General features: G+C 60.8%; 1 protein-coding gene across 2 annotated transcripts; it reads left to right on the top strand.

The window, feature by feature from the left end:
• Nucleotides 1-5,317: 5,317 nt before the first annotated feature.
• Nucleotides 5,318-16,462, top strand: CRLF1 (cytokine receptor like factor 1). Of its 2 annotated transcripts, none has more exons than XM_032867710.1 (9): nt 5,318-5,461; nt 10,101-10,382; nt 10,712-10,841; nt 10,998-11,167; nt 12,186-12,343; nt 12,448-12,616; nt 15,111-15,298; nt 15,416-15,458; nt 15,966-16,462. In XM_032867710.1, the coding sequence occupies exons 1-9, from the start codon at nt 5,350-5,352 to the stop codon at nt 15,977-15,979; spliced, it is 1,266 nt and encodes a 421-aa protein (XP_032723601.1). In that variant the 5' UTR covers nt 5,318-5,349; the 3' UTR covers nt 15,980-16,462. The 2 variants fall into 2 exon arrangements, with proteins under 2 accessions (XP_032723601.1, XP_032723600.1); XM_032867709.1 differs by having other exon boundaries at nt 15,411-15,458.
• Nucleotides 16,463-16,514: the final 52 nt, after the last annotated feature.

The raw sequence follows: 16,514 nt of genomic DNA, 5'->3' as shown, positions 1-16,514 counted from the left end.
ACCCCCCCCCCCCCCGCTGGTAAGCCCCGCGCAGGTGCCTGCAGAGGTTGCGCTGCCGCCCGCGTGGCTTCTTGCATCTACGCTCCGCCCCCACAGACGGGGCGGCAGCCACTCGGGGTCGGCGGGTCAGAGGGCGCCGCAGGTTCCGGCCGAGGAGGAAGGGACCCCGGGGGGGGGGGCTGGCGCACCCCCTCCCCTGGCCGGCCGCGGCGCTTTCATCTCTGCGGCCTCCGCAGGCCCCCACGTGGCTTAATCAGGCGCGGCTGTGCCTGGCGGACCCTGAACATCTGGATCCCGGCGCGGCCCCTCCCCCGCCCCGCCCCTCCTGGGCTGCGCCGCGGCGACCCTGCGGCAAGGGCCTCCAGCCCGCGGTTTTCGCGAAAGCGAGGGAACCCCGCGTCTAACCTCCCGCGAGTCAGGGCCTGTGCCTTGGGAAATAGCCATTGGTTAAGACCAATGCTGTCTCCCATTTCACAGGTGGGAAACTTAGGCTCCAGGACCCCTCAGCAGAGCTAGGATTCAAGCCTACACATGTCAGTTCAGAGCCCTGCGCGCTTAAGCGTCTTCACAATTACTATACTTCGTTCATTCCAAACAAAGCCCTTCCCAGGTATTTTCTTGCAACAACCTAAAAGGAAGTACCGGTAGCGTTGTCTAATTTACAGATGAGGAAACTGAGTCTCAGGGTGGGAAAAGGGATGGGCCCGGATACAAGAGAGAGAAGCAAAGAGAGGCGGGCGGAGGTTGGGGCATTCGACATAAGAGGCGTCACTTAAAGCGCAACAGGAAGGAAAGACTCCCCGCATCCTCTTGCGGAAGGGGAAACTGAGGCTGGAGAGGTTGGTGCGCTGGCCTAGGTTGCCGGAGGAGAGCGAGAGGGCTTGGTTGCCGCCCACCCACCCCCCTTTCCGCTCTACGAGGCCGCTGGGGGCGGGAGCGGAAGGAGGACTTGACCCTGGCCCCCCAGGTGAGCCCCCGCGCCCCTCCTGCCGTTCCCGAGGGAGCAGGTCCAGGTGAGGGGCGGGAGGGCCGGCGGGCGGCCGGGGTCGGGTTTCAGGAAATCCGCCGACATTCCTTCGGGGCTTAAGAGGGAAAGTTGACTCGGCACCGCCCCTCGCCCCCCCCCCCACTTCCTACCCCCCGGGGCGGCCCGGCCGGGGGCGGCAGGCGCGGGGCGCTGCGGCCGGCCTGGGCGTGAATCAGCGGCTGGCCGGGCGTCCGGGAAGCGGCGGCCGAGGTCAGGGCGGGCATCGGACAAGCGCCCTTTGTCCCTTGCCGCCCTCACCACGACCCCGCTGACCCCCACCCTCAAGCCGGGTACAGGCTGAGGAGGAGGAACGGCTCGGTGGCGCCGGCGCTTGCTGACAGGGGGGGGGGGGGGGGGGGGGTTTGGTGGAGGGAAAGGGGCACAGCTGTCTACCCCCTTCACACACACCGCAGCTGGCACCTCCTAGAACCCAGACATCTGAGGTTCTCCAGGAAGCCGAGGGGCAGGGAACCCAGGCCTCGGTGGTGGGTGCGCAGGGGCCCTGACCTAGACCTAGGCGGCATTCCTGAGGCCCCAGCTCCACTGCCTATGGGGTCTGAATTTTTCAAGTTCAGTGCACAGAGCTTTGAACCTAGGCATCCCAGTTATCCAGGCTAAAACTCCAGGATAGAAATAACGAAGCCCCACCTTCTCCTGCACCCAGGTCCCGAACCTAAGTTCTGCTGTCCCAAACCCATGTCCAGGTCTGGACCCTGACTGGCCCCGCTTCCTGGGAACACAGGCCTGGAGCATGGGCAGCTAATCCCAAACTGAGGAGCCCTGAGCATGGAGGTCTCAGCATGGGAGAGGCGGTGCTGTGCTCTACCCCCTCCCACGGGCTCAGGGTTCCTATGTGCCACTGAAGGTGCTGTCACCACTGCCTTCTCCCCAGGGTCCCTTCAATGCCCTTCAGTTACACAGGGAGCTAGGGCCAGAGGCTCGCCCTCAACTTAATCCTTAGATGCAGAGTGTGCAGACTAAGGAGGAGCCCTTCCCCATCCTAGGTGGGGCCCTCTCTCCATCTGTACATTCCCAGCCACCTTCAAGGACTTGGGTCAATATTTGCCAGAAGTTCCGTCAATGCTGGCTCCCCTTCCAGCGCAAAAGGCAGTGGGACTGGGAAGGAAGGGGTTAAACCTCTGGGAGCACCGTGCATAGGGAAGCAAGCACCTGGGGGTCAAATCTCTTTCCTTAAAGTCAAAGGTATGAAGTGAAGGTTACCCAGGGGAGAGAGGACCTGCTCCAGGGCAGAGCTGGGCAAACGATCCTTACCGTTCTGTGGGTAAGGACCAGAGAGGGATGGCTACCAGCTTGGGTCACAGAGCAAGTCAGGGGGCGTGGGCCTCACTGGGACCCCAGGCAGCACAATTCACTAGGACTGGGTTTTCTTGCCACTTGGAAGAACTGAGAATTCTCCATCCTTCCATTTTTGCAACTATTCATTGAGCCCCTCACTGGGCCCAGCATGAGGTCCTAATGGGTCTCAGGGCAGTCACATTCTAAAGAAAAAAAGCCTCAAGAGAATGACAATGTTCAAAGACAATGTTCAAAGAACTGTGCTGCGAAGACAATTTTAAAAGGAGAAGGGGATGAAGGGTGCCTGGAAAGGGTGGGGGGCCCCTCTGAGGTGTCACTTGACCCATGACCTGATAGAAGAGAAGGTCCTAAGCAGGGCGGGGAGGAGATTTGGGGGAAGCGCATCCCTGCAGAGGGAACAGCAAATCTGCAAAGCCCCTGTGATAGCAACAAGCCTGGTGTGTTTGGGGAAACAGCGCTGCAGTGGCTGGAGCGAAGTGAGGGAGAGGAAAGGGAAAAGGAGAATGGAGGAGAGGAAAGGAGAGGAGGGGCTGATGGGGTGGCGGGGCAGAGAAGACCTGCTTTGCTTCTTTTAAAAGCTTCCTCTTCCTGTCGTGCAGACAAGGCAGGAGGGTCACCGGGGACGCCCAGGAGGAGGCCGGGCACCATCCCAGAGGGAGATGGTGGGGCCTGGACCTGGACAGGGTGGAGAGAAGGGGTCAGAATCTCAGAATGGGGATGTGTTTTGGAATCAGAGCCAACAGGATTTGCTGATGGATTGGACGTGGGGGATGAGCGAAGGAGAGAGTTGTCACGCACGCCTCCAGGTCTCTGGCCTGAGCACCTGGGTGGATGGGGGAGCTTTTTCCCCGAAACCCGGGGGTGACTGGGGGAGGAGCAGAGATTGGGGGGGGAACATCAAGATTTCCCTCCAGAAGAAGCCTGAAGTCCTCGGGGAGGGAGTCAAACTTCGCAGGGCAGTGGTTGTGGGGGAGGGGGTGTGCGTATCCTGGAAACGCAATTCTAGTTAAGAACTGCCACCACCTCTTAACCCTCTGCATCACCTGGCAGATGGAGCTATGGCCCCGTTTTTCAGAGGTGACAAACCAAGTCCTGGGGACCACCCCTGCTCCAAGAGAACATGCCCCCCAGTGCTGGGAGCTGTGCCAAGGGCTTAGAATGTGACACCTTCTGTAGCATTGCATTTTCTCACAGAAGACCTTAGGTTGGCTGGGAGCTGCCCAATGCACAGAGCAGAAAACTGAGGCTGAGAGGCCTGGTTGCATCCGTGAAGGGCAGTGTATCACTCCAGGGCTTTAGTCTCCCCCTCGAAAACCCATTAAGAATCCAGATTGTGGGTGTGCAGAGCCCCCAGTGTGTTCAGAGCCTCCTGTCCTCCAATCCTCTTTTTTTTCTGACAGTCTGGGGTCTAGCTGGGGATCCAAGTAAGAGGGGTGGAGGGTAGCCTTGACCAAACAAGGTGCGGGCTCCTGAGTCACCCTCAGACACTTTTACCCCATTGGCTGGTTAGGGATATGGAGAGAGGGTCTAGGCCTCTAAGGGAACCCCTCTGTAAGGGGGAGTTAGAGCCCTTCCTCTCTCTGGGCACACCGCTGGGGGCAGGGCTGAGACTCAGACCTCCGGGCTGGAGGCGTCCCTGGAAATCTCGTCTCAAGCACCCGGTACCCTGAAGGCCGGGAGCCCTTCTATCTTGGGCGCCGTACCGGGTGCTGACCGAGAGGAAGGCGGTGGGGGGGTGAGGCGCTCGGGCCAGGAGGGGTCCCGAAACCCAAGCAGTGGCCAAGAATAATAACACGGAGAAGGATCCCGGCGCAGGAAAAAAAAAAAAAAAAAAAAAAGGAAGACAGACCATGCGTCGCTCCCGGCAGCCGGCGTTACCTGGAGCCGGCGGGCGGCGGCCGCCCGAGCGATTACTCACTGCGTGGCGCACCCCACCCGCGGGCCGCTGAACTGATGTTTCCGTGGGGAGGGGTGTCACTGAGTCGGGGGGGGTTCCTTACGGCTCTCCTGGGAATCCTTCCCGTCCCACTGGCGGAACCTGGGCAAACCCCGGTCCCCGCTCCCACCGAGACCCATTTCTCCCCGTCTATCCACGCGGGAGCTCTCTCCTAAGGTCCCCGGGAGCCCTCCGAGGAACCTCAGCCCTGTCCTGCGTGAATGGGACAGCTGAGCCCGGGCGAGGGCCCGGGACTCCGTTGCCTTCCAGCTTTTTCTCAGTCTTCCCTCCAGCAAAGCCTGGGACCGAGGCTGCGCGCAGATCACCGAAGAGAGGCGGGATGAAATGGGAGGCGGGGGGCGCTGGGCCGAGAGAGCGGTGGGACCCGTGCGTCCAGGGTGTGGGGCTGGGGGTGTGCGACTCTCAGGCCCCTGGGAAAGAAGGGGGATTGGAAATGGGAGCAGGCGGGGCTCAGGGACCACTCGGGGGGGCGGGGCCAAAAGCTGGGGTGGGGGCAGAGACAGGATGGGGGGGGGAGCGGGCCAAGGCTGGGGGCCGCAGGAGACACTTAAGGGGCACAGGGCTGAAAGCAGGGTGCAGGGAAGTGGGTAGGGGTATGGAAACGGGTTTGGGGGCGCCAGGTCTCAGATTGGGGGTGGGGAGCCTGGAGCTGGCTGGGTTGGAAAGAGAGTTCTCAGGCTGGCAGGGGCTGAGTGGGGGCTTCCGGGCCGCGGGACAGGGCGCGCGCGGTGCGCGGCGGGGCGGAGGCCGGACGGGTGGGGCGCGCGGTGCCCGCGGGCGGGCGGGCGGGCGGCGGGGAGGCCGGTGCGGGGCCCGCCGCCCCCCCCGGGGCCGGGCCGGGCCGGGGGCGGGGCCGGGCGGGGCCAGCGGCGCATTAGCGCCTTGTCAATTCGGCTGCTCAGACTTGCTCCGGCCTCCGCGCCCGCGCCCAGCGACGTGCGGGCTGCCCAGCCCGCGCCCTCCCGCGCCGGCCTCCAGCCCCGCACCCCGCGCCGCCGCAGCCGCCGCCCGCCGCCTCCTGCCGCGCGCCCCCGGCAGCGTCGGCCCCATGCCCGCCGGCCGCCCGGGCCCCGCCGCCCAATCCGCGCGGTGGCCGCCTCCGCTGCTGCCCTTACTGCTACTCTGCGTCCTCGGGGCGCCGAGAGCCGGATCAGGAGCCCGTGAGTACCCGGCGTCCTGTTCCCTTCTTCCCGCCTGGGCCGAGAGCGTGCGCCCCGGGGGCAGCTGCGGGGGGAGGGGGCGCGGGCGCCACCTGGACGGCCCGGGAACAAAGGAAGGCGCCCCCGGCGCGGCCCTCGGGGCGCCCTCACCTGCGGGGCGCACGGCGCCGCAGTCCCCAGTCCCGAGGGTCCGGCTTCCGCGCCCTAGGCCTTCTTACCTGGGCCGCCCGGCCGGGGATACCCGGCCCTGACCCGGGGGGTCGGGGGGCCGCGGCCTGGGACTTTCTGAACTCTGGGACGCGGCGGGTGCACGCAACAGCTCCCGCGGACTAGGAGCCGTAGAGACCGAGGGGCACCGCTCCCGGGCAGGGGCGCACGCGGTAGGCGCGTTGGGTGCTGGCCCTGGGCGGGCCCCCCCACCAGTGGAGGGATGAGCCCCGCGAGGAAGGCGGGGCGGCGGGAGGGGGGCCGCTCTGGCCGCCTGGCGCGCGGCCCGGGGTCCCCGGGGACGCGCCTCTCCGCGGGCCGGCGCCGCCGCCCTCCCCTGGCGGGACCCCGCGCGCCGGGGTCCGCGGAGTCCCAGCCACCAGCGGGCTCGGGACCCTTCCTGGCCAGGCTGCGCGTGGCTGAGAGCCTCCAGCGAGAGAAATCTTTGTGAGCGAGTGGGTGAGAGTGAGAGGGAGCAGGAGCCAGCGAGTCCGGGCACCGCGGGCCCAGCCTTAGTGGGAGGGAGGGGGACCGGGAACCCACAGCCTCGCAGGCCGAGACCACTGGCCTGTCAGGAGCTCCTGGCCCGCGGCACTCTCTGTCCCCCCAGCTAAAGTACACCCCCTCCAGGACACCGTTTCTACATCCAGACCCTCTCTGGGACACACCCAGAGACACACAAAGACACACTGGCTTGTGGCCCGTCACCCTCGCCCTCAGATGAGCGCACACTGCATCCCAGATGCACATTCGCACACCATCGGGGCGCGCACACACACATTCCATCCCTGACACACACACATTCGTGGTCACATACATTCCGCGGGGGGAGGCAACACAGGGGTATACACGCAGGCACAGCTTGCCCTAGACGTTCACAATCACTCCACGCACCCGATCCAAGCACTTAGGTCCACTCGGGCCAGCACACACTGCTCCCCAGGCCATCCCACCCTGCACAGAACTGTTTGCAAGCTTCCTGTGGTGCGTCTCCAGAAAGGACGGGGTCCAGGCACCTCCTGGGGGCACTTGCTGAAAGCCCAGCACACCCCGGGCGCCTGGGCAGGTGAGGGGATGCCCCAGGCCATCCTGGGGTTCCTGGCAGCTCCATTAGGCAGTGAGCAGCGCCTGTAAAGGCTACTCTCCGTGGCCGGCTTTGTTTCCCAGCTCCTGGAGCAGCAGGCAAAGGTGGTGGAGGTTGGGGGGGACTGTTGTGTGTGTGTTTTTTCCTTTAAGGGGGAAGAAATTAAATAAAAGATTCTCACACCTCAGCAATATGTTTCTACTTACGGTGTGTCTTAGCACCTGACCAGCAGGCGGGTGGGTCGTAAAGTATCTGCAGGTACCAGCGGGACAGGAGATGGGACCCCTGTCGGGACCCCGGGATGGAGGCCACCCTCCTGCCTTGCTTGCAGAGAATCTCACACTTTTCCCTTTTAAAACACATGGTGTTCCTTTTTAATAACGGCAGTGGCTCCAGATTGGGAAGGGAGAAGGAAAAAACTTTTAAAGGCCCCAGCTCTGTGTGAAAGGCAGGGAGGCAGGGAGCAAGGGGGTGGGTGGGTGGGTTGGGGCTGTCCAAAAGCTTAGCTCAGGGATCTGCTTTGGGGAACCTTCTAGGAGGCCCCCCAAACCAGGCAAGGACCCCCACAACCTTATGGGCTGTTCCCAGCTGCTTCGCCTGGGTGCCTTGGCCCATTGTTTGCGGAGGCCTGAAGGGAGTTGGGAGCCAGCTGGGACCCCAGAGCTGGGAGGGGCTGTGACCTTAATAGTTCCTAGGTCCTGCAATGTGCTGGGTCCTGGACATCGCGATCTCATCTCATTAATCTCCCCAACAGGTAGAACTTATTTTCCTCCCATTTCATGGAGGAGGAAACTGAGAACAGGAGAGGGGAATCCAGTGGCTCAGGTGCTCCAGCTGGGATTGGCACCAACGTCCCAGGAGAAGTCCTCCCTCTGACCTTTCCTGGTGGAACCTGGGGTTGGGGGGGGACTGGCCTGTCCAGGCCCGCCTGGCCTTGCCCTCTCGCCCTGTCCCCCCCCCTCCCAGCCTCAGGAGGGCAGCTGCAGCTGCTGGCTGGCAATCCTTGCCAGCCCAGGCCAGGCGGGTGTGGCAGAGGGGCAGTGCCCCCCAGCCAAGACCCCCCAGAGAGCCCCTTCCTGGCCAGACCCTGCTGGTGGGTGGGGGGCAGGAGGGGCGTGACCTACCCCCAAAGGGTTGAGAGTGGGCCTGGGGTCCAGGCAGGCCCAGCCGTGCCTCCTACCCTGCTGGGGGGGGCCCAGGCAGGAAGCGGTGGGTGGGCCCGGGCAGAGACGCTGGCACGCCCGAGTTCATGCCGAAGGAATTCCGAATTAGCGGGCGGCTGGCTGCCTGGGACCTCCGGGGCGGCCCCCTGGCCCCCGCCCCCGGCCGCCCCCGCCTCCTCGGCTCTGGCCCGCTCAGTCGGCTCCTTCGCACGGACGCTGAGACCTCCGGCGAGCCCTGGGCCAAGCCCCAAACGCAACTGTGATCCCAGGCTCCAGCGAGAAATGGCCTTCAAGCCAAGTTTGCCCCGGAAAATTGTGAGGGCCGGCCGGAGAACGGCGTCGACCCCATCTCGCCCATCTGGGGCTGTGAGGGCCAGCACAGGGCAGGCGCTAGCACTCAGAGTGCCTCCCAAGGGGCCAGGATGACCCTGTCCTTGGCTGCCATCTCAGAGAAGCTGGGCTACCTCCTGCTGTCGCTGCTGCCCCCCTCCCCCCCTCCAGTCCCTTTTTACAGCAGCCTGGGGATCCTTTTAAAATGTAAATTATCCCCTGTGCAGAACCCTGGAATAACCCCTCCCCGCCCTGTCTGGCACTATTGACCTCCTAGACTTCACTCCCCACCACTCCTGCCCCAGGACCTTTGCACTTGCTGCTCCCACCCCCTGGTCACTCTCTCCTAGACATTTTCATGGTGATTTCTTTCACTTTATTCAGGTCTCAGCTCTAATGCCTTCCCACATAGGCCTCCTGGGCCATTGAGCTGCCACCAATAACATGTACTTCACTTTCTTCCTTATTTATTCTTAGATATTTATTTGTTCTTTCTCCTGTTGATCCCTTGGATTCAAGGCCTACAAGGGCAGGAAATTTGAGTATCTTGGTCACCATTGTGCCCCCAGCTTCTGGCAAACTGTAGGTGCTCCATGCATGGATGCATGAATGAATGAATGAATGAATGAAAGAGTGAGTGAATGAGTCCTCACAGCTGCTCTTGGTGGAGGGAGAGGCCCCTTCCCAGAGGCTCAAAGAAATAAAACGAATGGGCCAAACTGTCTCCAGTGAGCTGGGGGCACTTGAACCCAGGTCAGCCTGGCTTAATGGTCCCACAGGGTTGTCCTTAAGACATTTTCACTCCTCTCAAACATGTGGTCGATACTGTGATGCCGAATTTCCAGATGGGGAGATTGAGGCTCAGAGAGGGGTATCACGGTCTTGCACAGGTATCTGTGAAAGCCCTTGCCCTTATCTGGACCTTGTCTTCTCCTTGGATAAAAACAGACTCCTCTTAGGTTCTAACCTCCAGAAGGAGAAGCCTTGGCATCCCTGAGAGCCTCGTGCCCAGCACCCAGTCCATACACAATCCTGTTTAGGAAGTCACTTTCCATCTCATCTTCACAATGGCCCTAGGGATCATGAGGTTTTTTGTTCCCATTTTGCAGATTATGAAAAATGAGTTGAAGGAAAGAACAACGATGCCAAGTCCATTTGGATGGGGGCTGGGGGCCTAGAGTTTGCCCCAGCCTTCTTCAGTTCCAGCAACAGCACAGAGCAGAATTCTGGAGACCACCAAATCAGGGTTTAAATTGTGTGCCCTTTCCTGAGTGACTTGGGCAAGAGATGATTTCTCAGAGCCTCAGTTTTTTCATCCATAAAATAAGCAAGATTCTAGTATGAGTCACAGTACTCCTTCTTCGAAGCATCTTTCCCCCCAAAGACTATGTGTGAGGTTCTAGGGATACCAGTCTTTTCTTTCTAATTGCCAAAAATAAAATGAAATCAAAAGAAAAGAAAAGAAAAGAAAAGAAAAAAACAGAATGTGATAGTTGCCAGAACTATGTGCCAAGCCAGATTGCCTTGAATCTGGATGGACATTTATGCTTGAGTTCTGTGTCCACTCCCAGAGCCTTGAGCAAGTCTGTGAAGAAGCAGCTTGGAAAGACCTGAGTTGTGGGATCACACAGCTCTGGGGCTGAATCTTGCTTCTGCCACCAACCTTGGGCTGGTCATGTGCCCTAATTGAACCTCAGTCTCCTTATCTGTAAAATGGGAGGGAGACAACAGGAAAAGGCTCCTGCGCAGAAGTGCCATGGGTCCTGGAGGTCCTAGTACGGTGGTGGCAGGGGTGGGGGGGGGCGCTCAGAGTGACTCCATCTCAGGCCTGACAGGCCCTCCTCTCTGACCCCAGACATGGCTGTCATCAGCCCCCAGGACCCCACGCTCCTCATCGGCTCCTCCCTGCAGGCCACATGCTCAGTGCATGGGGACCCGCCAGGCGCCACTGCCGAGGGCCTCTACTGGACCCTCAATGGACGCCGCCTAGCCCCCGAGCTCTCCCGTGTGCTCAACACCTCCACCCTGGCTCTTGCCCTGGCCAACCTCAACGGATCCAGGCAGCAGTCTGGCGACAACCTCGTGTGTCATGCTCGCGACGGCAGCATCCTGGCAGGCTCCTGCCTCTATGTTGGCTGTAAGTGGGCCCCCATGATAACTAGGGGTAACTCTTGTGGGCGGCATCTCCCTCTGGAGAGGGGCATGGACCATGGGCCTTGTGGCCCACAACCAACAGTGGGCATGGTGGCGCAGATGGGGAGAGGTAGGGACTGCTGGGGTGGGGAGAGGGCCTAGAACGCCCACCCCTGTCCCCAAGGGATCCCAGGCAGGCTGTCATGCCAACATCCGCTCTGTTCACCCTCCTTCCACTCCAAGGTGGGGGCCCAGCTGGTGGCTAGCGACTTCTCCACCTATAGAGGGCTGGTCCAGACCCTCAGCCCCCTGCACCCCCCCACCCTTCCCCAGTGCCCCCAGAGAAACCCTTCAACATCAGTTGCTGGTCCAAGAACATGAAGGACCTGACATGCCGCTGGACGCCGGGGGCCCACGGGGAAACCTTCCTCCACACCAACTACTCCCTCAAGTACAAGCTGAGGTTGGTGGAGGCCCTTGGGTGACACGTGTTCTAGACTTGGCTAAAGCCCATGCTCTCCAAACTTGGTGTCCCGTCTGCACTCTGGGGCTGCCCTGGGGAGGTCTGGAGGGCCTGAGGGGACCTCCAAGTGTCCTCACACCCCCTCCTGCCCTGCAGGTGGTACGGGCAGGACAACACGTGTGAGGAGTACCACACGGTGGGACCTCATTCCTGTCATATCCCCAAGGACCTGGCTCTCTTTACCCCCTATGAGATCTGGGTAGAGGCCACCAACCGGCTGGGCTCGGCCCGCTCCGATGTGCTCACGCTGGACATCCTGGATGTGGGTGAGCCCCCGACCCCAACTACTAGACCCACAAGGGATCCTGCACCCCCTCTCCTAGCTCAGCTCCGGGCTGCAGCTCCAGCCCCAACCCTGCTGGTTGGGGCCGAGAGGAACAAGGCATCCACCCATAGGTCCCCAGTCCCCTGAAGCAGCCAGGATACCCCCACTCTGTGGAGAACACCTGGCCTGGCTCTCTCCCCCTCGGCAGCCCAGGTGTGCAGGAGGGGGCCCCGGGGGGAGCTGGGAGGGGGCGCCCAGGTCGGAGGCGCCCCAGGAAGCCTCAGCCTGGAGCTGGGGAGGGGGGTGCGCAGGCGGGAGGCAGGAAACAGATGATCTGCGAGCAGAATTGGGCCTAATCTAATTAGGGTGTTTCTCAGCCCCAAGCAGGCCTGTGCCTTAACCCTTTCAGACCCTTACTAAGGCCTCAGGGGGAGAGGCCAGACCTCCGTGCTGCCCACAGAGCTCCCAGAAGGATCCCCATAAGGCTGGTAGTCGCCCCCCACCTCAGTGTGCTTCCTGCTTTGCTTCCTCAAGCCCTGAAGCTGCAGTGAGCAGGTTCTGAGCCTCAGTTTCCCCTCTGCACCAGCAAGGCTGTCATATTGAAAACCTCTGCAAAGTAGGAAGGATCTGGAAGTGCAGGTGGGCCGTGGGGGGTCAGGAGGAGCTTCCCAGGGGTCTGGCAGCCTGCTGACCCCTGGGCTCCTGGGCATAATAAGAACAATGTCATCAGCCAGGCAGTGTCTGCTTTTCTGTAGTTCCCCGAAGATAGGATTATATTTCTCCTGTCATAGATAATAATGGTGATAACAGCTAACATTAATTGAATGCTTCTAGGTGCTGAGTGTTTCCCAAATATTATCTAATGTAATCCACCCGTCTGGAAGCAGGGAGGGAAGAGACGGCAGGACGGAGGCAGGTGCCCCCGACAAGCCATGTGCTCTGAGATCTGAACCCAGGTGGGGGATGACCATGTCCAAGGACGGCTGGCTGATTAAGCCTTGCCCTGCTCTGTCTCACAGTGACCACCGATCCCCCACCCGATGTGCACGTGAGCCGTGTCGGGGGCCTGGAGGACCAGCTGAGTGTGCGCTGGGTTTCCCCACCGGCCCTCAAGGACTTCCTCTTCCAAGCCAAGTACCAAATCCGCTACCGAGTGGAGGACAGCGTGGATTGGAAGGTGCCTGACAATCGACCCCCCCTCTCCCCTGGTCCCCACCCCACCCCGCGCTTCCCCTACCCCCCACCCCCACCTCTGGCCTCTGACCCTGCCATGGCCACCAGGTGGTGGACGATGTCAGCAACCAGACCTCGTGCCGCCTGGCCGGCCTGAAGCCAGGCACAGTCTACTTCGTGCAGGTGCGTTGCAATCCCTTCGGGATCTACGGCTCCAAGAAGGCAGGGATCTGGAGTGAGTGGAGCCACCCCACGGCCGCCTCCACCCCTCGTAGTGGTGAGCACCCCCATAGCTCCGGGTGGGGAGACCCATCCCAAAGCAGCCAAAGCCTCTGTTTCTTTGTTTCCTCTGAGGGAGCAGGGGTCTCAAACTGGTGGCCCTTAGGTCCATTTTCTTTGACCTGTTATTTGGAAAAAGAAAAAAAAAAAGTCTGACCGACTTGCAGATATTCAAAATCAGGAAGTTTTCACACAAATATCCTCCGTTTCCTAGAAAATTGAATTATCTAGAAAGTATTGGTGCACCTGGCTGGCTCAGTCGGAAGAGCACGCGACTCTTCATCTCGGGGTTGTGAGTTCGAGCCCCACGTTCGGTGTAGAGAGTGCTTAAAAATGTAACTTTTTTTTTTTTAAAGATTTTATTTATTTGAGAGCGAGAGTGAGAGACAGAGAGATCACGAATTGGGAGGGGAGGCCAGAGGGAGAGGCAGGAACAGACTCCCCCCTGGGCAGGGAGCCCGATGCCAGCCTCTATCCTAGGGCCCTGGGATCATGACTTCAGCTAAAGGCAGACTCTTAACCCACTGAGATACCCAGGCATCCCTAAAAATAGAATCTTTAAGCAAGAAAATGTAACAGGACACAGCTGGAGTGTGTCCACAGCCCCTATCAGCCCTCCTCATTCAGGGGTCTCATTTTCCAGTTTCCCACCTGGCCCATTTTACCCACCTGTATCCCCTCCCTAGCCCCTAAAGGCAAGTGAGTTTGAGACCTCTCCCTCTGTGGCTGAGCAGCTGCCAACTCTCCCTCTAATGGGTCTTGGGTTCCCCTTCTTTTTTTTTTCTTTTTCTTTTTAAAAAAATTTTTATTTATTTGACAGACAGATCACAAGTAGGCAGAGAGGCAGGCAGAGAGAGAGAAGGGAAGCAGGCTCCCTGCTGAGCAGAGAGCCCAATGCGGGGCTCAATCCCAGGACCCTGGGATCACGACCTGAGCCGAAGGCCGAGGCTTAACCCACTGAGCCACCCAGGTGCCCCTTGGGTTCCCCTTCAATCCAAGTACGGGAGTGGGGACAACCAGGAGCCTGGGTCTGATTGAACCCCTTCCCTTCTGGGATTTCTCTAAGCCCATGATCCTCCATTCTCTCCTTTGTGAAATGTTATGAAATACATTAATTGAAATATCTGACCTCAGCTTTTCCATCTGGAAAGTGGGTATAATAATCATACCCGCATCAGGCTATTGTTAGGGGTAGATGAGACAACCCAAGAAAGTTCACTCACGGTGGGTGCCTTCTAAGTGTTTGCAGGTAGTAGTTACTGAGCCTCCCAGCTCTTGCTCCCCCATGATTTCACCCCAAGGGAATCCCTTTTCTCAGGTGAGGACACCAAGCCCCTAGGATGTTCAGCCAAGCCCCCAGGGCCACACAGGGATCTGAATTCAGTTTCCTGGAAGTCCAGGCCCATGCTCGTGGGTTGATGGGGAAACTGAGGCCCAGAGAGGATCCCAAAGCCAGGGAGGGGCAGAGCCAGGCTCCCAGCCAGTTCCCCAGCCCCCATCCTGGGCCCCTCCAGGTTCTGGGGGTGGGCGGGATTTAGCGCGGCCGGGAGGGGCCTGCGCCTTGGCCCCTGCTCGTGCCCAGCACCTGCGATTCTTGCACGCGAGCCAGTAGGCGGCTGCGTCCGCTGGAGAGGCTGGGGAGGCCGGGGGAGGCCAGCAGGGGCGGTGGGGGCCGTGGCCGTGCCAGGGCCTGTCAGCGGGTTCCCGGCGTTATTTATGACGTGAGGCCGATGTCCTTATCTGCCGGCCTGCTAGGGGCTGGCTGCGGCCTGCAGCTGGACAGACAGGCCGGCCTCCCACCTGGCCCTCCCAGCCCACTCCCCACCCCACTGGCTCGCGCTCTCAGGCCTGTCCTGGGGACTGCCTCACGGCTCACACCCCCCCTCCTCTGTCTCCCTTCATCCCTCTGTCATTCTCTTTCCCTGTATCTCTCTGTATTTTTGCCTTTTTGGGTTTCTGTGTCCCTACACACACATGGTCTCTGTCTCTGCCTGCTGCAGCCCTCTCTCGACCTCTCCCTTTTCTGTCCCTCTGCATCTCCTTGGCTGTCCCCTGTTGCTTTGGCCCTCCCCACAGCTCCCTGTCTCACCTTGTATCCATCTTTTCATCTCTCTCTCTCTCCCTCTCTCTCTCTCAAGCTCTTCCTCACTAGTGGCGCCCTTTCTCAGTCCCTTGCTCTGTGTCGGGGTCTCATCCCTCTAGCCCTGGCTCCTCTCCTTCTTCCCCTCCCTTTCACTCACACCTGGTTCAGACCATGGGAATCAGGTTCCTGCAGGAGACGGGGGGAAGTGCCCCCTCCTTCCCCTGCCTCCACCTCCTCCTGGGCTCAGCTGGGCTGCTGTGCTGGGCGGTGGAGGGGACCCGATCCCGCGGAGACACCCGGGAGGGAGGTGCCCAAGGGAAACATGGTCCGCGGAGCCGCGGAACCTCCCTCTCCTGCCCTCGCGCGCCCTCTGGCGGGCGCGCCGTGACGCTGCCGCTTCCCCCATCAGAGCGCCCGGGCCCGGGCGGCGGGGCGTGCGAGCCGAGGGGCGGCGAGCCGAGCTCGGGGCCGGTGCGGCGCGAGCTCAAGCAGTTCCTGGGCTGGCTCAAGAAGCACGCCTACTGCTCGAACCTGAGCTTCCGCCTCTACGACCAGTGGCGAGCCTGGATGCAGAAGACACACAAGACCCGCAACCAGGTAGGAAGGAGGGACCGGCGGGCGAGGGATGGAGTGGTGGGAGCAGAGAGGGAATCGGATTGGGGGCGGGGGGAGGTCCGCAGCCCCCAGACACTGCCTCCTTCCTTCCAAGCACAGGACGAGGGGATCCTGCCCTCGGGCAGACGGGGCACGACGAGAGGTAAGGGGAGCCCACCCCCACTGGGTGGGTGGGCAGGGAGGGAGACAAGGGCCCCTCCTAGTGGCCACAGGCCGTGCCCCCCGCCCCAGCCTTAGAGTTGCTGAGATGGAATCCCTTCCTCCTTCTCCTATTTATCAGCGTTTACCTAACCACCCAGTGATCCCTGGTCCTGTGGCCTTCAGCCTAGTAAAAGCATCTGTCACCCGAAAATGTCCAAAGTGGAATATAATCCTCAGGAATGAACATATTCGCCCCAGTTAGCACTTATGAGCGCCTACTGCGTGCTCACTCTGCGCCAAGAGCTTTACCCACAGGGTACCCCTTGGGACAATTATTCCTACTTCTCAAATGGGGGAAACTGAGGCCCTGAGAGGGGGCAGTACCCTACCCGAGGTCCCCAAGCTGAAAGTGACGGGGCCAGGACCTGAACTGGGGCTTCCTAGATTGCTCTGTGGTACTGGCCCCTCCTATACTCCCTGCTTAGCTTGGCTTCCCCTCTGCCTGCAGGTCCTGCCAGATAAGCTCTAGGGACTGGGGCCACCCTCCCTGCTGCATGGAGACCCGGGGGCCGCACCCAGACTGGGGGCTAACTCTGTACCCTCGCCTCAGGGCACCCAAGCACCCTCGGCAGGAGCTGGGGTGGATATTCTGAGGGTAACAACATCTTTGGTCTCCACGTGAGGCCACTCTTGGGTGCAACTCCAGTGGGTGTGTGTATGAGGGTTGGCTAAGCTGCCCAGAACCCCTCCCAGGGCTGGGGGTGAAGAGGGGTCACTGCTCCCCCCACCCCATCCAAAGTCTTTTTAAATAAACAAGCTGTTTAGGTGCCCTGATTGTGAAGCTGTTTGGGGCTGGACTGGCCCAGGGTAGGGGCTGTGGTGTTCAGGGGAAGCATGAGGAATCCTAATGGCCCTATGACATTGGAATCTTTGGGTCCCAGAATTTCAGACTCTCCAGGATGTGAAAGATCTGGTTTTAAACTCATTGGAGGGTGTGATTCAAAATGTCATTTCTACTGGGAGTGGGGGGTGGGGGGTCTCTCACCTGGCATCCCTG

The sequence above is a fragment of the Lontra canadensis genome, unplaced genomic scaffold, assembly GCF_010015895.1.
Source record: "Lontra canadensis isolate GAN:19392208 unplaced genomic scaffold, GSC_riverotter_1.0 scaffold35, whole genome shotgun sequence".
Classification (NCBI taxonomy): Eukaryota; Metazoa; Chordata; class Mammalia; order Carnivora; family Mustelidae; genus Lontra; species Lontra canadensis.
This window is presented reverse-complemented; position numbering and strand designations above follow the sequence as displayed.